The sequence below is a fragment of the Seriola dumerili genome, unplaced genomic scaffold (genome assembly GCF_002260705.1).
Source record: "Seriola dumerili isolate Sdu_G_001 unplaced genomic scaffold, Sdu_1.0 BDQW01000193.1, whole genome shotgun sequence".
NCBI lineage: Eukaryota > Metazoa > Chordata > Actinopteri > Carangiformes > Carangidae > Seriola > Seriola dumerili.
In genome coordinates, this window is record NW_019174448.1 from 266,976 (window position 1) to 290,603 (window position 23,628).

General features: G+C 43.1%; 1 protein-coding gene across 1 annotated transcript in view; it reads left to right on the top strand.

Moving 5' to 3' along the window:
- The window catches only part of fras1 (Fraser extracellular matrix complex subunit 1), a 228,899-nt gene that overhangs the window by 187,945 nt on the left and 17,326 nt on the right, over nt 1–23,628 (top strand). The window contains exons 37-47 of the mRNA XM_022753768.1: nt 1,057–1,304; nt 1,627–1,778; nt 3,281–3,443; nt 5,575–5,707; nt 9,387–9,574; nt 10,132–10,288; nt 13,251–13,514; nt 13,696–13,884; nt 14,486–14,605; nt 16,820–16,999; nt 22,512–22,636. Of these exons, the coding sequence (XP_022609489.1) occupies nt 1,057–1,304; nt 1,627–1,778; nt 3,281–3,443; nt 5,575–5,707; nt 9,387–9,574; nt 10,132–10,288; nt 13,251–13,514; nt 13,696–13,884; nt 14,486–14,605; nt 16,820–16,999; nt 22,512–22,636 (1,919 nt within the window). The remainder of the gene's footprint in view (nt 1–1,056; nt 1,305–1,626; nt 1,779–3,280; nt 3,444–5,574; nt 5,708–9,386; nt 9,575–10,131; nt 10,289–13,250; nt 13,515–13,695; nt 13,885–14,485; nt 14,606–16,819; nt 17,000–22,511; nt 22,637–23,628) is intronic.

The window sequence follows — 23,628 nt, forward strand, 5'->3', positions numbered from 1 at the left end:
ACGGAGAACTCACACAGACAGACACTCACACACACACCAGCATGACCAGCGGTGAGAAGATACACTCACACACACACACACACTCACACACACACCAGCATGACCAGCGGTGAGAAGATACACTCACACACACACACACACACACTCACACACACTCACACACACGTAACTTGGTGACTGCTTTGTTGTGACATCACAAAGTTCCAGAAGTCCTGACGGCTGGTTTTAAGGCTCAGTTTCTGAATACAGGCTGTGTGCATTTCTCTGTGGACTGAGGCTTTGATACTTTCACAGTATTAATATAGAAGCTAGACCTGATCTATAATCACACTACACATGGACACAGACCTTTACACAGTGTGGGACCTTTGAGAGCTCAGAAAGAGCTTAGGTCTTTTGAGAGATTCTGAACACTGGAGGATGACAATTGTTTTTGATTCTGTTTGTTTTGGACTTAAAATTTAATAAGTTTCATATGCTGCAAAAATATTTTTACACCCTGCTCCACTTCCACACTTTCATGAAACTGTGTTCAAACTTTAGACATAGATTCAATTTTGCTCTTGCCATTTCTCCACCAATGAAAACTTCACTTCACTTGATTGACCATCTATGCTCTACACACTGTACTACATGCACGGTATATGGAGCCCCTACCCACACACTGTTGTGTTCTATCACTGCATTTATGCCGTCACCCTTTTATAGCTCATGAAGCAGAGGTCCACTGTAGATGTGAATTTCATTTTTACATTCTAATCTATAAAGCTGCAAATGATTCAAATCAAAAGGCACTTGAAAATAGCGTTAAGCTAATAGGTTTCAAGAGGACATGCATGCATGTGGCTGTTAAAGCTCATATTAGTTTTATTGCTGGCTGTTATATTCTTAGATTGAGTTGAATTGCAAAGGACAGAAAATGAGAGCAAGCAGTTTAAGAAGAGATGAAACCTGCAGATTGATGAACACGATCAGCAGTTACACAGATGAGTGAACACATGGAAACGTGCGAATAATCTCATCAATAGACGAAAACCGACTCCTCCGTCTCTTCAGGTGACATCTTCACCTTCAGCGACATCACCCGCAACGTCCTGCTGTACCGACACGCCGGCCTCTCCGCCCGGGACGATGCCATCACCTTCTCGGTTAGCGACGGCATCTCCATGGCGACCACAGTGGTGCAGGTGTCGGTGCTGGGAGCCGGGGGCGACGGGCCGCAGCGTGACCCGGCGGCCGCGCTGTCGCTGGAAGTGGGCGAGAAGAGCAGCACCGTGATCAGACGCTCGCACCTGGCTTACACCGTGAGTGACACCACACGTGTTCCGGGTTAAAAAGCTTTGTGATAAGTGGTACGTGTGTTTTCGAATGCATCACGTTGTGTGTGTATTGTGAGGATTTGTATATTTATGGTCAAAATTAATACTGGATATTAGTAGGAATTCAAGGAGAGGCTTCAATGAATAAACTTTAATTGCCATGTGCGAAACAAGAGAAGAGAGAATCTTTCGCCCCGTCGTGATGTCATCATATTTGAAAAGTGGGGTGAGACTGTTTGGTAGTATAAGAGGAGGAGAAGAAGATCTGGATGCGGCGTGAACCGTTCTGTGTTTTTGTCGATCGTAGGACGACCCCTCCCCTGACGACCAGATCCGGATCCAGTTGGTGTCGGTGCCGATGTACGGCATCCTGACCAGGAGCCAGTCCCAGCAGGAGCACCAGGAGCTGAGGGAGTACTCCTCCTTCACCATGGAGGACATCAACAAGCACAGGATCAGGTAGGAGGGACCCGAAGAGTTCTTCACATCAAAATCCTTTTTTATTGTATTTCAAATGGCCAACCCCCCAAAAAAAAACACACACACACAGTCCACTGTGATGTGAGGTATTCTCAGCTTCCAGGTAGGAGAGTCTCAAACTTGCAGTAATTGCCCAGAAGAATAACCCTTGGCTCCAGCTCAGGGTTTTAGTTTCCCGTGATGGTTTAAATGCTTCTTCAGAGGCTTATAAAAACAGAACATCAGCATAAAACCTGCAGCTACTAACCAAAAATGACTTTCAAAAACCCTCAGCCGTTTCCAGAAGCCGTCGTTATGTAAAGCAATAAAAGTTCAGGAGGGTCCATGGGAGAGAAGAGAGGGAATTAGCACCTTTTTTAGTTCTACAATAAAAAAAATAAAAGAAATGTTCAAAGGGTTCTGCTAACAGCTCCCTCATGGTGACAACCTTTTTAAGAACTAGAAGTAGGAAAATGTTTAAAAATAAAATAAAATAAGGGGCTTTATTTATCGTTGATCCAGTGTGTAATATTATGAATCCATAGAGGAGTGCAGAACCCTTCAACGGAAATTAAAACATGAAAACCACTTACGCTGAAGTCAAGAGATTGTTGCAGGATAAGAGCAATATGTTCTTGGTTAGCGGAGCTGCCCGACAGGATCCGTGAGCTTTTAATAAAGCGGCTGTTTTTTGTTTTTAAAGGAAAAGCTTGGTGTTGATTCCACCCTGTGCCAGATAAACAGGGGCATGGAGGGCTCTTCACGCTACAGCCGTAGTCGTGATCAATTTCTCTGATTGCAGTTCGAGTCGGTTGGGATCGTCTTCCCCTCGGCATCACGAGCAGAAGAGGAAGCGGTGATAGCTTCAAACTAATATTTCTTCTCGCAAGATGAGCGCTCGGCAGACATTAACGCCACCGAAATCCCAGCAAGAAAACAAAGTAATTAGCAGGAAATAATTCAGTAGCCCCCCCCCGATTACGTTCAGTGACTCAGCCTGTTGGCATAAGCAAGCCCAATTAGCGTCACTCTGATAATACCTTCAAGAGGTAGTGAAGCCCCCCCCTGTGAGAGGCAGCTAAAATGAAATATAAATATTCACATGCTAACTGCTTCATTTCCATGATGCAGGCCCTGATTAGCTTCAGCGCAGGACGATCTCCGGGGGCAATCTGCAAATCGCCTGTATCAGTTTCGTCTCTGCAGCACCGGCTCGCACAAATAAGAGCCGGGAATTGTTTTATGAGAATTAAATGGGATTAGAGAAGATTATACTGGTATGGATTTCAATTTTATTAGTGCTTTGCAGAGATTACCAGCTCTGTATCGCTGTGGGAGGGCTGAAGCAGAGCTCTCCTAAGTCTTCTATTAATCCAAGAGGAGACACATAAACAGATATTTATTTATTCATCAAAAGAGAATTGTTGTATCAGACAAATTAGTTAGGTACCGTACACTAGAAAAGTTCCGAGAATAAATCTAACCCACATCTCCGTCTGCAGGTACATCACTTCCCTGGAGACGGGCAGTCAGCCGGTTACAGACATCTTCCACTTTGTTGTCTACGACGGAGACAACAACCGCCTCGACAATCAGATGTGCACCATCACCATCACCTCCGCGCCCAGACAGCCGCCGGCGGTGACTGTCCGCAGCGGCATCAAGGTAGTCACACACTTACTACACACATATTCTGCAGGCGGAGGGGCCATTGTGAAATCTAGAGTCCTGCCTGCTCTTGAGTGTGGTGATCTCGAGTATATATTTACGCTGGAGCCTCTTGACTCCGTGGATCACATCGCAGGTGACGCTTTTCTACTGGGGGGGAGGGGGGCCTCGTCCAATTTAAGTTTGGGTTGGCTCCCGCCCTTGAGGATAAGCGGTATGGATAATGAATGAAGGTCTTGGGACAACTTCATTTTAGCTGTAACTCTTCTTCACAAAACTGGATTTCAAAAACTGTGCTGCATACAAATGGAATAAGCTCCAAAAAATACCAAGTAACATTCTCTTATTTCACAATCTCATTTACAGTCACATGCTTCACATGCTTTCCTAAGATGTGAATATGGAAATGTCTGTTTTTAATTCCCATGATTTATAGTAGTATTAGAGGTCCCGATCTCAATGACACTACCTGTTTAAACAAAAGACTTAATAATAATTTACACATTTAAAATATTCTGTGATGTTAAATTGTACATTAACCTTCAAACACACGCAGGCCCAGTTCTAAAAAATAATCCTGATACGTAAAAAAATCACTCGCTGCTCATGAGAGACTGAAACGAAGCAGAAAGAAACATCACACGCCGTCACATCTTGTCCCTGAGTCAGTGTCCGAGCAACCTCATCAGTAAACAGTTAACCGGTTCCTTCCCTCTGCCCTGTCGGGGGATTTCCTCTCACTCCTTGCTCATCAAAACATCCACTGGATGTTTTCCTCACTTCAGTAAACGACAGCTCGTGTCTTTGTTTTTCTCCACCGTTGCATTCAAATGGTGAACAACGTAATGAAGTGGAGAAACAGACAGACAGACAACACAACACTTTCAGAGAGAAGCCTGAAACTGCAGCCGCTGCGAATACCTGGCGGAGGAGGGGAGAACCGTGTTGTCAGAACTAATGAAGGTTACGCTGGTATTCTCTGTGGAGCATCCGTCAGGGAGTCCTTGTTTTAGCACCGCAGAACCGCCGCTCCTGAAACACACGAAGACAAATCTCTAAGGTCTGTGTTTGAAATCTCCTGCAGTTAGCCAGGAGGCCTTAAGTGAAGGGAGGGAGGGGGGGGCACGTTCTTTTTCTCAAAGTACAGTAGGAAGTGGGATTTCTCCAGCGGTTACACCTGATAACAGTTTGATTTGTTTTGGGAAATTAAAAAGAACATAATAAATGTAGAAGCAGCTCTAAGAGTACGAACCTCGTGGCACTCTGTAATTTACCAGCTTTATTGGTCCTTAAAACTTCCTCTTAGGATTTGGAAGAAAAAGTCTGTAATTTCAGGATTTCCTGTAAATACTGGATGAAAAAAAAAAGAAAAATACAGTCGTGTAAGTTGTGTTGTCAGTTTTGATCTGTTCACCAAATCTCTCGCCAGCTCAGCTCGAGGTCAGTGGAATATCCTGAAGGTCGTTTGACAACAAATAAACAAACAGTAGAGTCAGATTCATACATCAGGTCTGATTTATTGATGTAGCCCAGTATCACAAATCACAAATTACACCTCAAGGGGATTTACAATCTGTCCTTGGACCCTCGGATCGGACAATGAAAACTTCTCCAAAAAAAAAAAAAACGACGAGGAAACTTCCAGGTGCCGCCGAACAGACGGTACCCGAGCTACACGACCTCGTCCAGCCATGAAGACCCGCGAAGAGGACAGACTACGCACCGCGCAGGAGGCAAACCCAGAAACACCATTCGCATGTCTGAGAGAAAGAGAGAGTGAAAGGAGGCCAACAGACAAGGACAAGGAAGAGACTGGGAGTCCTGGAGGACGTAGAACCAGATCTAAAACATCTGGTAGTGAGGCGCCGACAGCCAGGGGAGGCAGATGCGTCCAGGGACGGACGGCGGTCCAGCACAGAGAGTGAAAAGAGAGAGAGATGCTCATGTGGGACAACAAACAGACAGAGGGTTAGAGAGGTGTAGTGGTTTTCAGAAGCTTTACAGTTACATTAGGAATGTACAATATGAAAATAACATATAGTAACCACCTGATTAAAAAGAGAGCTGTGACTTGCTAATTAAATCCTCCACATGTTTTAATTTTTTTGTTATTTTCTTCACCATCAAGGTCCAGGAAGGCGGGCGTGTGCAGCTGTCGACCAATCACATCATAGTGTCAGACTTGGACACACCCAGGAAGGACCTGCTGGTCTGGCTCGTCAGTCCTCCTAAATACGGATTCATTGAAAACACCAACAGAGGTGAGAACTACCTGCGTTACCTGGAGATGAGTTTCAGATCTGTGGAGTTCGAACACTGCTGCAGAAAAGTGAAGTGATTCTGCTCATTTAGGGTAAAAAAAAACAAAAACAAACGCGCACATGTATGAAAACAAATATGATGTTTATTCATTTACATTGCCACACCTCCGTCACTTAGAATCATTTTCACATTTCTATTTATGTCACACTCATGCACACACACACACACACACACACACACACGTTGCCGGTTGAATTCCCCACAGTGCTGGTGCCATCTGTCACAGCGTGATTATGTTGTGGATTAGCACTGCCAGATAGCCGGCTACAGATGGAGCAATTGTTGATGTCCCAATTTTGATGGCATGCTTGCTCAACCGCTGCTGTACTTTTCTTCTGTCCCCGAGAGGAAGCGTTTGGAAAAATGAGAAAAAAGAAAAAGAAAAAAAAAAAGAAAAAAAGAAAAGGTGAGACGAGTTGAAAAGGAACCGATCACCACCGGGGGGAAATTGTGTCATTGCGAGAGCAGGTTCGAATTCAAAAATCAAATAAAAGACTTGGATTTAGACGCAGATGGCAAAGAGAGCACAAAATACACACAGTGAAATAAAACATTTGTCGTTTAATGAGGTCAAACAGTATAAACAAACAGTCCATGTTATGAGCCACGCGCAATACAAAACTGCACTGTTCACCTCCATATTTCTGAGGTGTGAACAGAATAATAATTATAATAATGATAATAAAAGAACAGAAGTCAGGTTTACAAGGCTGCCGTTGCAACATGGCTCACTCTCCCAAGCTTTCGCCCGCATCTCTTGGTCTTCATTGCTCTCTTAGTCGAAGTTCCCCACCCAGATCACAACCAGAACGACTCCATTACAAGCGAGTTTTGCTCGGTTCTAATGGAGTTGGTGAAATTAGAGATTGGACATAGAGTTAAATAGCAACTTAACTTTGTTACAGCTTGAATACATCACCCTTCAATTAAACATTTAAAAAAAAGCATTAAAACCCAAACACACACCATCAGCATTCAGTGTTAAGTTATGCTTATGCTATTATGGCAATTTCCAAGGTCAAGAATAAACTTTGATACGCAAACAAATTCAAATTTGCTGTTTGTAGGTTTGTTAGCTTGTTTGTTAGCAACATTTTTAGCTTTATGGGAGGTATTTGTAAGTTTTGGTAATGCTACATAGCCAGCGCTAGCATTAACAGCTGTTTACTTACCAGTCTAGAAGAAATGTTTCCAGAGGTGGAAAGCAACACCAGTGTTAACTCTCTCTACTGAAGTTAGCACGCTAACCGGACGTATTGTAGCCTCTAGTAATATAAAGACAAACAACCACCGCCTGCTCACGGTGAGAAAACACATTCGTCGGCAGAGAAAAAACGTACAAATAGCCCCTTTAACGTTTGAAAACCAAACAGCAGAAAATCATTATACTGAGCTGAAATGTAAAGTATCACCTTTCTTTAAAAAAAAAAAAAAAAAGAAAGAAGTGAAGCCATAGTAATGCTAATTATCTTCTACCATATTAATTGCAAGAAAGATTTATCTGCAGATGTAATGAAGGATAAACGCATGGAGGCAGATGTGCATAACGTCTGCAGCTGTAGATAAGCAGCTGGCACCTCTCTCTTGTCTCCCCGCGTCCCCGCCGACTGTCCTTGCCGCTGCAGCAGAGGGACAGTCGTTGGTATTCAGCAGAGTCGGGTGTGAGCTGATAGAATTGCCGCTGTCGCCGGGGCACATGGGAGGTCAGCCGGTGTCACAGTCGGTGCGCGTCGCCTGTTTCCCCTCAACAAAACCAACACGCGCGGGCTTTGTGTTGATCTAAACACAGGAGGTAGTCACCCACATGTCAGTGCCGTGCATTTGCATGATTGCATTAAAGTTATTCAAGTGTACGCACGGTATACTGAATAACATACACACCCACACACACATAGACAGTATTTATATGCAAACTGGCTTCTACCAGAGCAGTATGCATTTACATTTGTATGACAAGCACAGAGGCAGAGACGCATGCAGGGACGCAGTAAAGACGCTCTCCAACATTATGCATTTTAATTTTTATAGCTTCTGCAGAAGCATTGGCACATAATGGTGCATATTTGCATAATAAAATAACAGACAGAGGTGTTAGCGGTGTCGGTCAGTCGGTCCATCCAGATGTTTATAACTTTAGTCCACAGTGAGACATTTTGGTACCAACAGATTCAAGGCATTACATTTACCTGTATAGCTTTAAATTACACGTTTGCTTCAGGAGGTTGTATGAACTATACAACATATAAGACCCTCAACCCTTCTGTTCATATTTTGGATGAGAAACAGCAGTATGTGTCAGCTGTTTGTTCCATACAGGCCTTCAGTACTGTCAAGTAAGAAAACAGCCTGAAGAACAGCTAGTGGTGCTTTAAAGTTCTTAATAAATGATCTGTCACTCATTCGTTTATATACAGTCTCCTAATTGCTGCTTACATTCATACAGACTTGACTATACTTAATTGGTTACAGTCTGTTAGCTTCCAAAATTACTTTCCTCTTCAAGGATGAGATAATTACTGAGCATCCATAGGTTTTAAATATCTTTAATACAAAGCTTCCCAGTTGTATGTTCCTTTAAAGCAACTGTAAACCTAAAGTTGAAAGTCTCGGAGATATGTGGAGGTGTGAGATGAAGTTATTATCTTTCACCATGAACTGCCAGAGTGGCTTGGATTAATATTTCAGCCTGCTCCCTATCTGTTGAACTCGTGTCTCAGAACAACTAATTTCCTGTTGTTTACCCATATACACTGTCACATACCTTCATTAGTGTTGTTCAGGCGGAGATAGACAGAGATTTCAGAGGCGTTACATCTCTGTAGTGGCTCTGAAATCAGCAGATACCACCTTTAAGAACAGAACAAAAAAAAGAAAAAAAAAGGATGCTGCCAAAATGCGTTTCTCTGGTGGCTGCAGGTGATTTCCCATCCTGATCACGATTCTGCAAGGGTTCCTGCTCAGATAAGAGACTCCCTTCTCTCACCTTATAACAGTCAGACGATGGAGATGTGATGTGATTTACCATTGTGACTGAAACACACACACACACACACACACAGGAATGTACACAACAGCTATTCCCTGCAGAGCCCTGACTCAACTCGCTGTGGAGCCATCCATCTTCTGTGACAGTGATGCTCACACTTTGTCTCAGACTTCAGAGATTTCGGGGATGGTTTTGTACATTCATGGCCACACTCTCCTCCGATGTCACGAGTGTCTTTAACGGCCCGAGTGGAGAAATGTAGGGAACTGTAAAAGTCTCTCGGTCCATCTATCCTACGCCCCAAACTGCCAGGCAGTTCTGACTAAAGTGACATAAAAAGGCTGGTTAGGGACAGAAAGACGAGTTTTGCTGCCGTTCCATCTGTCACATGTCATAAGCGATGGCCTGGTAACTGGTCACCGGAGAGGCACACATCTTCTGTGTTACAGTATCGTAAATATTGCAGTGTACACGGGGAATTTCATCGTAAAAGTAGCAAAGTAACAGTGACAGAAGCCATGCAAACTTATGCAGTTTGAATCTGAAAGCAATACAGGATTAAACAAGATCAACTTCCGCAACAGCAGCTTCTGGTAATGATTTCTAACACCTGTCCTCCTGTCCTCCAGGAGGCTCGGTTGGCGGCTCGCGGGTCGTCACACCCGATGCGCCCTTTTCCGTGGAGGACTTGACATCCGACCACATCTTCTACGTCCAGGACGGCCAGCACGAAGCTCAGGCGGAGCGGGACGTCTTCAGCTTCTACATCAGCGACGGACACAGTCAGACGGAGGCTTTCAACGTGGAAATCGACATCCAGGTTAACACAGTGACTTTTTACAGCTGCTCTGTGACATCAGTGAAAGTTTGAGCTGTCTTAAGTTCAGATGGAAAGAGATGAAGCGAGACATTACAGCCGCCTGCTCCATCAGTAATGTGAAGATGGACAGTCACACACAGCAGCTCTTGTTTTTAACCCACCGAGCTTGATTTGTGCTCAACTTCATCTAAGAGAAATAAAAACAGCTCTGTCCTCAGGCTGTCCCTGTCCTTTTTATTTTATCTCCAACCTAAACAAACTCAGCATCTCAATCCATCACACGGGCCTGTTTTAAGTCTTGAGTTGAATTGATGAGGCTGTCGCTGAGCTGTTAAGTGTGTGCGTTTGCACGTGAGCTGTATGCATACGGTACAGTATGGGCGTGTTTGTTTATGTGGAGAAGGTCGAATCTCTCTCTTTTGCTCTAATCTCTCAGTGAAAAGAAATGCAAACAATAATGTATGTTTTTTTTTTTTTAATGCAAAACATCCATGTGACTGCAGGAGTCTCTAAGCATGTCAGTATCTTAGAAAGCGTTTTCGATTTTCCTCCTGCAGCAGAGCAAAGAGGACCGCCGGCCCGTGGTGTCGGTCAGCAGCATCCATGTGGAGGAAAACTCCGGAGTGGTCATCACCAACTCGTCTCTCAGCGTCCACGACCAGGACACACCAGAGAACGAGATCCTCATAACCATCATCAGGATCCCTTCCTATGGTGAGCACTGATAACAGCACACACACACACACACACACACACACTTACACTTACATTTAAAAATGTAATCCTCCTTGTTTGCTGGTATATTATTTTCACGACCGGTGCACAATGAATCTTGGGATAGTTTGGGCCACGAATGATCCACCCATTGGAGCCTTCGTTGCCATGACAGCCGCATCTTGAGGAGCCTTCGAAAGGGGGACAGCCTTGTGTGCAATCTGTCTTCAAGTGCAGCTTCCGAAGGATACGGCCCCTGAACTGGGGACACAGCTATAGTCTATCCTCATTGATATGAAGGGGGTGGACAAACCTTTCCCCACAATACAATATAACGTGACATCACTAAAAAGACCAATAAGTTTAATCAAAACAGTCTAAATATAAGAAGGATTTATTGTAGAGTGTAGGAAACTTTTCATTACCGTTTTTAAAGAGGTGCCATAGATAGAATAGTGTGTAAAAATAAAGACACTGTTGGTTTCAAAACACTGAGAGATGAACAAGGAAATGTCCTTTTTTCCCATTTGTTTGTGTGACATCATAATTTGAAATATAACGGAGCTGTCAGATGATACAGAGGTGCTTTAAAAGCAGATTCTCATGTATATTTACATGCATACAGAAGCAGCATAAACATTATGTAAATACATGGGCAGCCTGTAGATTAGCATACACACACACACACACACAAACACCTACATACATACACATATTTACACATACACACAATCTAATAAACAGTAGAGTTATTCTGAGGAGTGTCCAGCATTTTGATAGTAAATAGTTCTGAACATGATAGAGATGAACACACACACACACACACACACACACACACTTGTAAACACATTACTCTCACTTCCAACGCACAAACACTTTAAAACAAGACAAACACACCGGCCCCACCGCTGCAGCGCCGCATGACGACTGCAGCCATTCCTCACACACTCTCAGCACGCGACGCGGCGACACACACTCGGATCAAGTGACCTCCAAACACTCTGTTTTCCTGGCGTCACCTCAGTGTGTCTCAAATTGAGTTTTCTCTCCTGCCTGCCAAGGCCTGGTGGACTAAAAGAAATTGCCTCACGAAAAAAAAAATCATTTTCGCAGGATGAAAATATATTCCTGATCCAGCAATATGTCACCTTAGCCAATTTTACAGAAGTTTACAGAATCAGGACGTGGGGGAGAAATTCAGCAAAGAACATGAAAAGTCATTTTGGAATAATGTTAAAGGAGAGACAAAACTTTTTAGGTGCAAGTGCTTGTTTGAAGTTGATGTTTCATGATTGTTAAAGGTGCCATGTTTTACACTTTTCCTGTGTGTTGATCCATAAGAAGACATGTTTGTGGTGAGCCAATCAGCAGAGAGGAGGCTCTGATCCTCTGAGTGATGGAATAAAAATACAGCAGATTTCAGGTGAAACACTCAGAGAAACCAAATCCTGCAAGTGTTGGATGGTGGGTCCAGGTGGGCGGGGCTTGGGGCGTGGCTGAGAGCGGTGACTGCTTTGTGGACCTTTTATAATGTGGTGAAGTTGACGAGGAATTTCACCTCACAAAACACCTCTGTTGTTACATGAAATCAGAAGCAGGGCCTCGATGACCGCGCTGAAAAATCCGGTTCAGCAGACGACCCTCGTGAATTATTCCAACAAAAAATGTTGATTTAGCGTTTGCTGGGTGTTATTTTCAACCCCGCCACCCTCTCTAATTTGTTCTCCACCCTGCCAGACACCTGCTCTCGGAGGTTCTTCATAACAGAACCCCCCCTTCCCTCCACTCCCTCCCCGAGTAAAAGCACCATAAAGCAGCTGGTGAAACTGAGTGTACCGCCGCCATAAAACCAGTGGCGTGTACAGCTGATGGGACAGAGAGCAGGAGAGGAGTGATTTCATACAGGACGATGGGTCCCAGGCAGCTCGTCTTTTTAACAGACTGCCTCTCCACTGTCCTGACACACACACACACACACACACAGAGATGTGCACAGATTTATCAGAGAGACCCTCTCTAATATAACAAAGACTTCAGGAAGCTTCAACAATCCAGCACACACACACGCACACACACACATACAGACACACACAAGTTACCTCGGGCTATCAAAGATAAGTGATAGAAATTAAAGTCTACAGTACGAACCATTTTGTGACTTTGTGATGTCACAACAAAGCAGTCACCACTCTCAGCTCATGCTCCAAGCCCCGCCCACCTGGACCCACCATCCAACCCTGCAGGATTTGTTTTCCCCTTAGTGTTTGATCACTCAGGACCAGGGCCTCCTCTCTTCTGATTGGCTCACCGACCTGTTGTCACTAGAGCTCCAGAGAGAAGCCTGAGAGAGGAGATGTAACTTGGAGGCCGAGGGGTTAAAGTGCCAGTGATGACCTGCGACTTTGTGTCCGGTTGGGGACCCTCGTTGCATGACATGATATTCAATCTCTCTCTCTCACCTTATTTCCTGTTATCTCTCCTGCTGCCTCTGTCTAATAAAGGCAATAAATACCAGCAGATATCAGGCAACATAAACCGTTTAGTTTTGTTTTATCGATTCACGGCGTTAAAACTCTTCAATCGGCTCAGAATCTGTTTCAAATGGTTGTGGAAACATTATACTGCAAAGAATGTGTGTGTGTGTGTGTGTGTGTGTGTGTCCCCTCTCATTCTGCTCCAGGATTTAGGCTGAAATCCCATTTAAACCTGGACTTTGATTCAAAAGCGGTGTAATTTAGTGGAATCTAAAAAGTCTCATTAACTTCTACAAAGACCTTTTCTGGTCTTTCATGTCCTGCATGAAAAAACCAAACGTCCTCCATTTGAGTGAGATAATCACAGTATTTAACCAGATGCAGTTTAAGGTGCTTCTTTACTCAGCTACTATTAAACCTGTGCACACATACACCCACCTTCAGCAGCTTCAAAAATCAGAGCTCCGTTAATCTCTTATTTCCCTCAGGGAAGCTCCGCAGACGACAGTTCTACTCTCAGCCCCTGGAGAACGGCCGGGTCCTCGCACAGGGCTCCACCTTCACCTACCAGGACGTCCTGGACCAGCTGCTGGTTTACACGCCTGAAATCGTCAGCGGGGGCGCCGACGAAATGGCCTTCACCCTCACGGATGGCATCCATACGCACACTGGCCGCCTGGAGTTCACCATGGACGTCAGGAAGAGCGAAGGACCCAGACTGACCGTCAACAGAGGCCTGCAGCTTCCTGCCGGTGAGAGTCTTGAATTGAGGCCTTGAAAATGTTCTAAAGAAAGATCCATCGAAACTCAACAACAACAAGATGCTTAAATATCAAATAAAAGAACATTGCGTATATTTGTGGTTGCGAGTAGTTGCTTTTTCAGGGAGGATAATCTGAGATAAAGGCTTCCGAGTTCTCCGATTTGTTTCAGGGTCTTCGTCTAAGATCACGGAGCAGAACCTGAAGGGCACAGACATGGACTCGGACAGCCTGAAGCTCAGGTACGTCCTGACCAAAGACCTGCCGGCCGGCAAACTTCAGCTGAGCAGGAGCGAACGTGTGGAGAAGGTTTCTGTCAAGGGTCCCGTTCAGAGCTTCACGCAGGAGGACGTCAACAAAGGTGCCGGCTTGTTTTCTAAATGTTTTTCGCTCCACGCTCGTCTTTGTTCTATTTATACAGATGTCACCACTGTTTTGGCAACTACCTGCTTTTTACTCTGTCTAACTCTGATGAGGTTTTTTTGCTTTATCCTTGAAAAAGTGTTTGTTTTGTTCTTTGAATCTCTTTCCATGCATAGAATCTTTTCTGACAATAACAGGCAGGTGTTGAAAAAGAACAACAAACATCACTAATTGAACTGCAATAACCTCAGTAATTGTTTTTATAAATACACAAGACCCACGTTAGTTATGGATGCCAGCTTCCATCTCAAACCAGTGCTGTTGTTAGTGCTTTAAAAACACATTTCCCATAAATCCACTTGCTGCTTGAGGATGTTGCGTCTTCATTCAAAGGTTTTGTGTCCGAAGTGATTTTTAACTTCCTCCTCCTCCCTCTGAAGGCGTTAATGGTCTTATTGGTTGCAATAATTGTGCTGATATCTGCAGTTTAATATGACAATAATTTATTGATGTGTAACAGCTTAGATTTTTCCCAGCTGTCTTTGTCCACGCTGTTCACGGGTCGAGTTAACGCCGACTGCTTGTGTCTGTTTTTGCAGGCTTGCTGCAGTACAGCCACGAGAAGGGAGAGAAGGGAGGCAGCCTGTTTTTCAAGTTCAACCTGGTTGATCCAGAGGGCAACAAACTGATCGACCAGTCCTTCTTCATCAGTGTGCTCGGTAGGGTTTCCTCCATCCCCTGTTACCTGCAGCGCTAAAATAAAGGCTGAAGGGTTCTTTCGTTTGGTGGAGAAGAGAAAGCAATTACTACAGATCTATCCCTCTCTCCCGCATGCTTACTGATGTGCCGGTGCGCCTCGGACACATCCTGAATACGAACTGTGTAGAGCCACTTTCTGTACAAGCCACTGTAGGTAATTTCTCACCCTCATTTATTGAAGTGAGATTTATGTCCAACCCACTTTGACAGCTGGTTAATTTTCCCTCCAAACATTTTTTCTCTCAGAAGCGTCTGTCCACTCTTTTTGCGTTAAACCAACAGGTGCGTTTGTTCCGTTGAAGTAAAATGTAGGTATATTTTCCACTGCTGCTGTTACAGTGGCCGTTTTTATAATGGAATAATAGTTTAAAGGTCCCATATGTTAATCTTATCTTGTGTTTTATTTTGAAGTGTTGATCCATAAGAAGATATATTTGTGGTTTTAAGAACCAAAAACCATCTCAGTGTAGTTTTACATCTCCTCTCTCAGGCTTCTCTCTGGAGCTCTAGTAACAACAGGTCAGTGAGCCAATCAGAAGAGAGGAGGCTCTGAGCCTCTCTTCTGATTGGCCGACTGTTTTTTGAGTGATTTAATAAAAATATAGCAGATTTCAGTTAAACACTCAGAGAAACCAGTTCCTGCAAGTGTTGGAAGGTGGGTCCAGATGGGCGGGGCTTGGGGCGTGGCTGAGAGTGGTGACTGCTTCGTTGTGACATCACAAAGTTCCAGAAGTCCTGACGGCTGGTTTTAAGGCTCAGTTTCTGAATACAGGCTGTGTGCATTTCTCTGTGGACTGAGGCTTTGATATTTTCACAGTATTAATATAGAAGCTAGACCTGATCTATAATCACACTACACATGGAAGTTTTACATTATACAATAAGTATAATTTAAACAGAGAGAAATGCTTTGTCATTCATTACTTTTCCCTCTTAACATCAGTTTTTTCCCACTTTGGGAAACTGCACTATATAAAAAGCCCTTTTGATATTGTATGAAGTAAATAATTAATTGCGTCCATTAAAAATGAATTTAAGATAAATGAATGGCCAATTAAAATAATATACTTGTTTAAACTATATACTCTTAAACGTCCTCACGTGGGCGACCGAGACCTGGACAGGGACGGGTCCGAATTATTTTAAATCTAGTCCAGTTCTGGCGGCACGCCTGGATCTGAGCTTTGCCGATATGTCTGATACCCCAGTGGAGCCAAGCGAACTCTCCACTGGCTACGTTCATGTAGTGCATCATCATGATCATCATCATCATCATCATCATCACGAGAGGAAAGTGCGTTTTCAGTGGGTGAGACAGAGTGTGAACTGTGAGGTGCAGAAAACAAATGACACTTGCTGACAGAGCTGGTGTCGTCTCGGCTGTCACGTCTGATCGGGTCTGTAACTGTAAATTTGGATCAAGCCTGATTATGATGTGGTCGCTTCCAGACAGGGTCTCTATTTGAAAATGTATACAGTATAAAATTGCAGCTTAAATTTTAAAAGATGACTCTTCCTACAGCTGAGGTTCAGACTGAAGGATTGTCTGTCCCTCACTGACTTGCTCATATCTTTCCCAACTCACCATTTTTTCATCGTGTTCTGTATTATTCCTTCCTCTCTTTTTTCTCTCTTTTCCGCTCTGTGAGATGTGACAACAGTGAAGTTCTCTGTTCATATCTCTTCCTACCACACTGCCCTCTGATTACTTCCCCTGCCTTCTCTCAATCTTTCCTAATCCGTTTGTCCTATATCACTCTTTCACACCTCCTGATACGCCTTCCTCCCGCCTGTGCCGTCATCCAACTTAATCTTTTCCAGGTTTGTACTCGTGTCATTTCTCAATTTCTCCCCTTCCTAATGTACACCTCTACTCTTCTTATCTTCTCTCCTTCCCCACTGCCTCTTTGAATCAGTCTCAACTTTTTTCTCCTCCACTACGTCAGTCCATCTTTTCTCTTTTCTCTTTTTCTTTTTTTCGCTAGAATAAGAAATTGACTCCTAATATTTTTTATCTCCTTCCGGATGAATTGTTTCCATAAACTCAGGAAAGGCCACCAGGGTTTTACTAATAAATCTTTGCTTGGAGGGGCCTCTCTTTCTTTCCTTTCATGATGTTCCTCCTTTTCCTCTCCTCTCCCTCTGTGACCAACCTCCTCCTTCTCTTTTTCCAGAGGACCGACTCCCTCCGTCTGTGGTGGTGAACAAAGGCCTGGTGCTGGATGAAAACTCCATGAAGAAGCTCACCACGCTGCAGCTGTCGGCCAGCGACCAGGACAGCGAGCCGGGCGAGCTCATCTACCGCATCACCAAACAGACAGGCCTGGGTCACCTGGAACACGTCTCCAGCCCAGGTAGGGCAGCACCATGATTGATAGTCACACCTGGTCTGTGATGCTCACAATGAAGCCACTTCACGCCTTTCTTTGATTTGACATAAAGAGCAATTTAACATGAAAACCTTACCAATTACTATAATTACAAAAAATAAAAAAATAAATCAGAAAAAGCTGCATTTTGTTTAATGGAGGGAAATCACTCTCGTCAGTTCACCCTTTTCTTTTCCTTTTTCACTGACTTATCACCTCAATATGAGAGGAAAAAAATACTATGAAAGGCGTTTTTTTTAAACATGTTTAATGTTTTTAAAGATCATTTCCTTTTAAAACATTTCAAAACATATATAATTATATCTTTTCACCAAAATTGTACTGTTTTGCAAACGATTTGTCGGCCCACACCCACCACCATCTATGATGAATTTGGCAGAGGTTTTTACATAACTGGCACTCAGTTTTATGTTTTATGAAAAGAACCTTTTAGGGACTCGTGACTTTTATTAATTCAATTTTTTCCCACTGTTGTACATGACTACACGCCAAAGGCACTACAGTATGTAGTGTGTAGAATATGAAATAAAATGTCCAACTTCTAGTGTCCAAACAGCCACTGTAGCAGACAGCAAGGCACGCCACTGACTACTTTGTAAAATAGTCGTGCTGTACTTTTGCGTCTGCTGCACTGATTTTGTAGATTTAGATTCAAAACTTGTGTTGGGAACCGAAGGAACATCGACTGAAAAGAAAAAACACGGACTGATTGAGATTCAAAGTTCATTATTGACTTTGGACAGCAGCTGAAACAAACAGCTCTCATCCTGGTGTCGGTTTAGTATCTGCTCTTGCGCCTTTCGATTATACCGCGCCATCCTCATATTGAACACCTCAGTGTTTAAGCCAACGTGGACGAGAGGTCACTAAAGTGTTCAACAGAAAATGGAAATTTTACATGTTCCTATCACAACTGACAAACTCTGTTTAGAAATACAATAATTTAAAATATAAAGAGGTTAAATAACAATACAAGATTGTGGTAACCCTGTTAATATAAGAGCAGTTAGATAATATTTATACTGGCCATGAGTATTTAAAATCTCCTTCACATCAAAGGCTAAATAAAAACTATTTTCTACTGTGTACTGAGTAAAGTCAGTCTTCTGTGAGAAACACTTAAGAGCTCTTACTGCAATCCTGTGATAGCACTTCAACACATGTCTTCTTCTTCACCTTCAAAGGAGCCATTTGTAAGTTATGCTATTGCTACGTAGCTAACGTTAGCCTTAACAGCTGATTGCTTACCAGTCTAGAAGGAAACGTTGTGAGTTCATCAAACTTCATTCCTTTACTCACCAACAGCTGTTTCCAGAGGTGGAAAAGCAACACCAATGTTAACTCTTGTCTCTATCACGTCATTTGTTCTACTGAAGTTAGCATGCTAACCTGCTAGCCCCGGCCCGTCTCGTCACTTTGCGATAGCGACTCGCTGTTGAAAACCTTTAAAAGAGCTGTGTGTGTGTGTGTGTGTCTGTGTGTGTGTGTGTGTGTGTTTGTGTGTTTGTGTGTGAGGCAGAAGAAGAGAAATATTCATTCAGTGATGACTTTGCTGGATTTGTTCCAGACTCATATTAATCCTGTCTTAGATAATTAACTATACACCCACACACACACATACAGACACACACACACACACACACACACACACACACACACACACACACACACACACACACACACACACACACAAAGAAGGAAGTGTAATGAGCCTTGCTCCAGTTCTTCTCTCGTTTATCTCTGATGTATTCTAGCTGCCCCCTACAAAATAGAAACACTCACACACTCTGTCTCTTCTACTTCTTTTGACGCATGCACACGCACGCGCGCACACACACACACACACACACGCAGAGATATGTTGAAAGACTGCAGCCGTAACTCTTTAATTCCAGCCTAATAATTGCACACGTCAAAATCTCTGCACAATGTTTTTATTTCCACTTTGAAATAAAAACAAATCTCTCATGTCTCCCTCAAACTGTTTTTATGCCAAAATAAATTTGGAAGCAAAAAAACAAAAAAAAAAGTCGATGTGAAATTACATTCAGAAGACACAGAGAGAAGATGCATCCTCAGACCACAAAGAGGTGATTATTAGCCTCCACGCCACTGAGCATTTGTGCCCCGGCTGAATGGATTCCCCACAACGCTGAACGCTCTCGCAGCATGCTAATTAACTGGATGTTAACACCGCTCTCGGTTCACCTCAGAGCGGCTCTGGATAATTACCACTGGCCATTCAGCCAATCTGTCGTTCCTTGCTAACGCACACGGCTAGCCGCTGTATCTCCACTGGAATGGGCTGTCAGCCCTACGAGAAATGTCAAGGGGTAACAGCACAGAGAGATAAACGCCGTCTCTGTGTGTCGATGCCCACTTTCAAAAGCGAACGTCTTCAAAAAGCTTATTAACCTGTGTGAGGTTGTGACATCCCTCTCAGGTGGAGTGTTTGTCAAAAAGGCACCTGTCGTACGAATCAGTGGAGACTGTAATCCGCTGCCTCGCCCCGCTTTCTTTTTATGTCCGCTGCGACTTTCTTTCAGAGGCAAGTTTGGAGTCGGATGTGAAGCTCTGACTTTCACACAAGTACAGAAAGAGACCAGAGCGCCGACGTGTGTGCCGAGAAACAGATGCAGCTCCTTTTTTTTTTTTTTTCTTGTCTGTTCCTGAAGTTTAGCTTTTTCGTGAATTTCAAGTCGAGACTCCAGTGTCACTCCTCTAAGAGACTGCAGTGTCAGCTCCACCAGTCAGAAGTTATATCATTTTCAAAAAGCTTAAGTATTAAGTCAAAGGCAACAGATCTGCATATCTGTCTGAGAGGCTTCATTAATTCCTGGTGACTTTCCCAGACATTTAAAATATTGCATGCACAGATTTTAAGAGAAAATATATGGAAGATAATATAATACATAATACTTGTGATATAAATAAGTCAATAATACGCCATAACCTACCACATAAGCTTACATAAAATACACTTTACATACACTGTAAAATAATTTCAGATCATAAAAACTCTTCTCTTCGTCTGTGATTAGGACAAAATCTGATTATTCGCCAGTTGTGACACCGAAGACTCATCACCTGCTGGGACGTCGTTAGTGTTTAATAGCTTTATAGTGAGAGAGGCAAAGACATTTCAATCAGGAGAGACTTCACTCTGAGTCAACATCATCAACTTTTATTGGCATGTGCAAAACGAGAGTCGCCTGAATCCTCATCAAGAGAGGAGAGGGCCATGGTGCTGATATGTAGGATGGAAAAGACGAGCTAAAATGAGCTGACATTGTCCTTCAGTTACTCCGTCAGTCTCTTAGACAGGCAGTCATTTTGTCTTTTGTTTTCTTTGTTGTCTGCAGGACAATGGGCAGTAAAACTGACTATTGACCACCACGTTAAAACTGTTTTTTCTTTTGCAGCGAGTGCTACAGCTACAACTCTTAATGTTTTTACTTTGGGGTTTAGAGAGACGTAGAATTAAATTCACAAGTAATGAAGAAAATTAAAAAGGAATAATAATAATCCAGTTTATTTATAAGCACCTTTCAAGACACCCAAGGACACTTTAGAAAGCAAACATCTCAAAAAGTTGGTGTTTTGAAGAACTTCAATGCAACAGTTGTCGATCGTTTCCAGACCTGACTTTTCCCCGTCGTCCTCGCGGCGTTTATCAAACTAAGATTGCAAGTTTTTGAAGTAGCAGTGATCATAAATGATGAAGCTGTTGTATTAAATCGGACTAACCGCTCCTTCCCCATGAGGCTTTGCAATTTTTAACCTTAACCGAAACACATTACCAAACTTTTCTGCTAAGTTTTGAGCAAATAACTTTTTAAAAAACTTTTTCATCTTTTGTCTTTTTGAAGAAAGATTGTCACTGATTTGCCGACATGGCGTTCAGCCAGTGTCTGAACCTCTGCATAACAAAAACATTTTCCTGCTATTTCTTGTCAAGACAAACGGAATAGAAAACACAATGCCCTTTAATATGATGGGGAGGGAAAGAGGCAGGATTTTCATCACTGTCTGAGAATATTGCTTCTGTCTCCCTCGCCTGCCTGTCCTGATTATGATGATGTATAATTTTCCAGCCGGGGGGAAATTGATGACACGAGCTAGCAGGACCATAGACTCCTGCTGGTTTCACTGTGTCAGAAGCCGACGTGAAGATGATGGATGTTGAAGAGCCTCCGTTTCCATTTCCTCAAGGCCTCTGTGACGAGTTGAATGAGTTATCGCCCTCCTCGTGTTATATCTGACCTGCTTCAGTGGGAGGTTTTTTTTTTCATTTTATTTTTTTTTATTTTGGAGAAATTCCTCCCATCTGCACTGAGAAATAACTTTTCATCCATCCCCAGCCCTGCTTAGGGAAATAACTTTGATGCCATCAGTGGGGCTGTAATATGCAACAAGTTATTACACATCAAAGTCACCGGCGGCATGAAAGGTCCATTTATAGATCGCTGAGTGTCCCTTCATACGGTGACAGGCGTGCAACAAACACTAACTGCCTCATTTAAAAAAAAAAAAAAACAACATCATCAGTGGTGAAACGCTGTTAGTTTTAAATCACACGCTTTCATTTCAAAGCATAAAAAACCTGTCTACACCCATCTAGTAATAATATAGCAATTTCTGTGATAACATTTAATTTGTCGAAGTGTCTGCTGTGAAAATGAAATGGTAGAAAATGAATCTCTGAGATGGAAATCAGAAGAAAAAAAAATGGAAATTTGACTGAACTTTCTTTTGCAGTCATCATACGTAACTATCTAACTCATATGGACACGCTTCATATCAAACATAACCATAAATATATTTAGCATCACAGAAAGAACCGCATAGTCTCATTTTGCAAGTGTTTTTAAGCGGTAATAAAATTCATATTGCGAAGACGCAAAATGTATTTCACTTTATTTTTTTTAGACAATTGCCTTTAGTTTCCACACAGAGTAATGTCTGATTGTTGCAATCAAATCTGATTACACTTCCCACTGAGTTTTAATCCTCGGAGGCGTCAGAGAGCGAAGAGGAGCTGGAGCCTCGTTAGATAGGTTTAACTTTAGTTTCAGTTTAGTTTATTTGCTCATTAAAATGATGAAAGCCAACAAGGAGAAGAGACAAAGAACGCAGCGTGAGATTTGAGATGAAATACCAAGGGGGGGGGGGTCATAAAACAATCTGATGCCAAAATAGAAAAGATAAAATAGCAATACTTATAATGCAAAGAGACACTGAAGAATTGGGCAGAAAACAAGGAAACGAGTGCATGTGACAACGTGTGTTCAAAGAGACAGAGGGAGAGAGTGGATGTCTTAATGATGTTTTCTGTGTTTGTGTGTTGGCAGGATGAGTGTGTGGGTGTTCAAAGAAACGGGAAGTAGATCATTTTTTTGTTTTTGTTGTTGTTGATTGTACCAACAACTGTTCCTCTCTCTCTCTCTCTCTCTCTCTCTCTCTCTCTCTCTCTCAGGCACCAGGATCAGCTCGTTCACCCAGGCCGATCTGGCGTCGCGCAGCATCCAGTACGTGCACACCAGCGAAGAGGAGAAACACGCCGACCAGTTCTCCTTCACCGTGTCTGACGGGACCAATGAGGTGAGCGAGAGGGGAACACGAGGAAAGAAGTAAAGATATAAAGATGGTTTTCGGTTCAGTTTGACCCACACCCCCTGAGCTCCCAACCATCTGTCGGTGCTCGAGGAAAGAGTGTTTTCGTGATACCTGGTGGTGCAGTTTGACCCACCTTCACATATCTCTTCTCGCTCTGCAGCTCGAGCCGGCAGACCGCTTCATATTCAGCCGCTCTGAGCTAATTTCACTCACTGGCTCAAATCTGTTTTATAATGACTTTGTTAATGACTGTATTATAACACTGGTACGGGAGCGTTAATGGAAATATCATTCTCAAAAAATATTCTTCTAATAGTCTTTATTATTTATTTATTTATTTTGAAAACCATCCCACAACCTCCGAACCCCCCCACCCCCACCCCCACCCCCCGCCCCACCCCACCCCTTGCAAAAGACATGTCCAACTTTAATGTAACTCACCAAGTTAAATTTATTGTAAGTACAAAGTTTAAAAATTAAAACGTCCTTCAGCCTTTTTTTTTTTGTTTTGACAAAAATTTCTCTTGAAACATCTTTGCAACGTCTGTTTGATTTAAAGAGTCAGTTTTCTGATTCCCTATCAATACAAGAAAGAGATTTTTATAAAATATAAATATATGAATAAATATATATCAAAGGTAATGAACGCAAAAGCTTTCAGAGTGGCGAGGAAGTGCCCCCCACCCCCCACACACACACCCCCCCCACCCCTCCACTCCATCCCCACTACAGTTCTCCTCATGCATAAATCTGCCTTGCTAATCCCGACTAATGAGAACCACAAGGACTTGAGTAAACATGTGAAAAAGGTCATTTGGCCTTCACGCCTAGCTGACTGCAGTGTGCGGAGGCTTTTGTGGCCGCTGTAGTGGTTAGTGTTTGTAAAGTGGATTCGGTGCTTTTACTTGTTGTTAACTCGCCTGTTTTTGAAAGGGGGCACTGCATTTATCTGCGAGTGGTTGGAATTAAAATTTGTC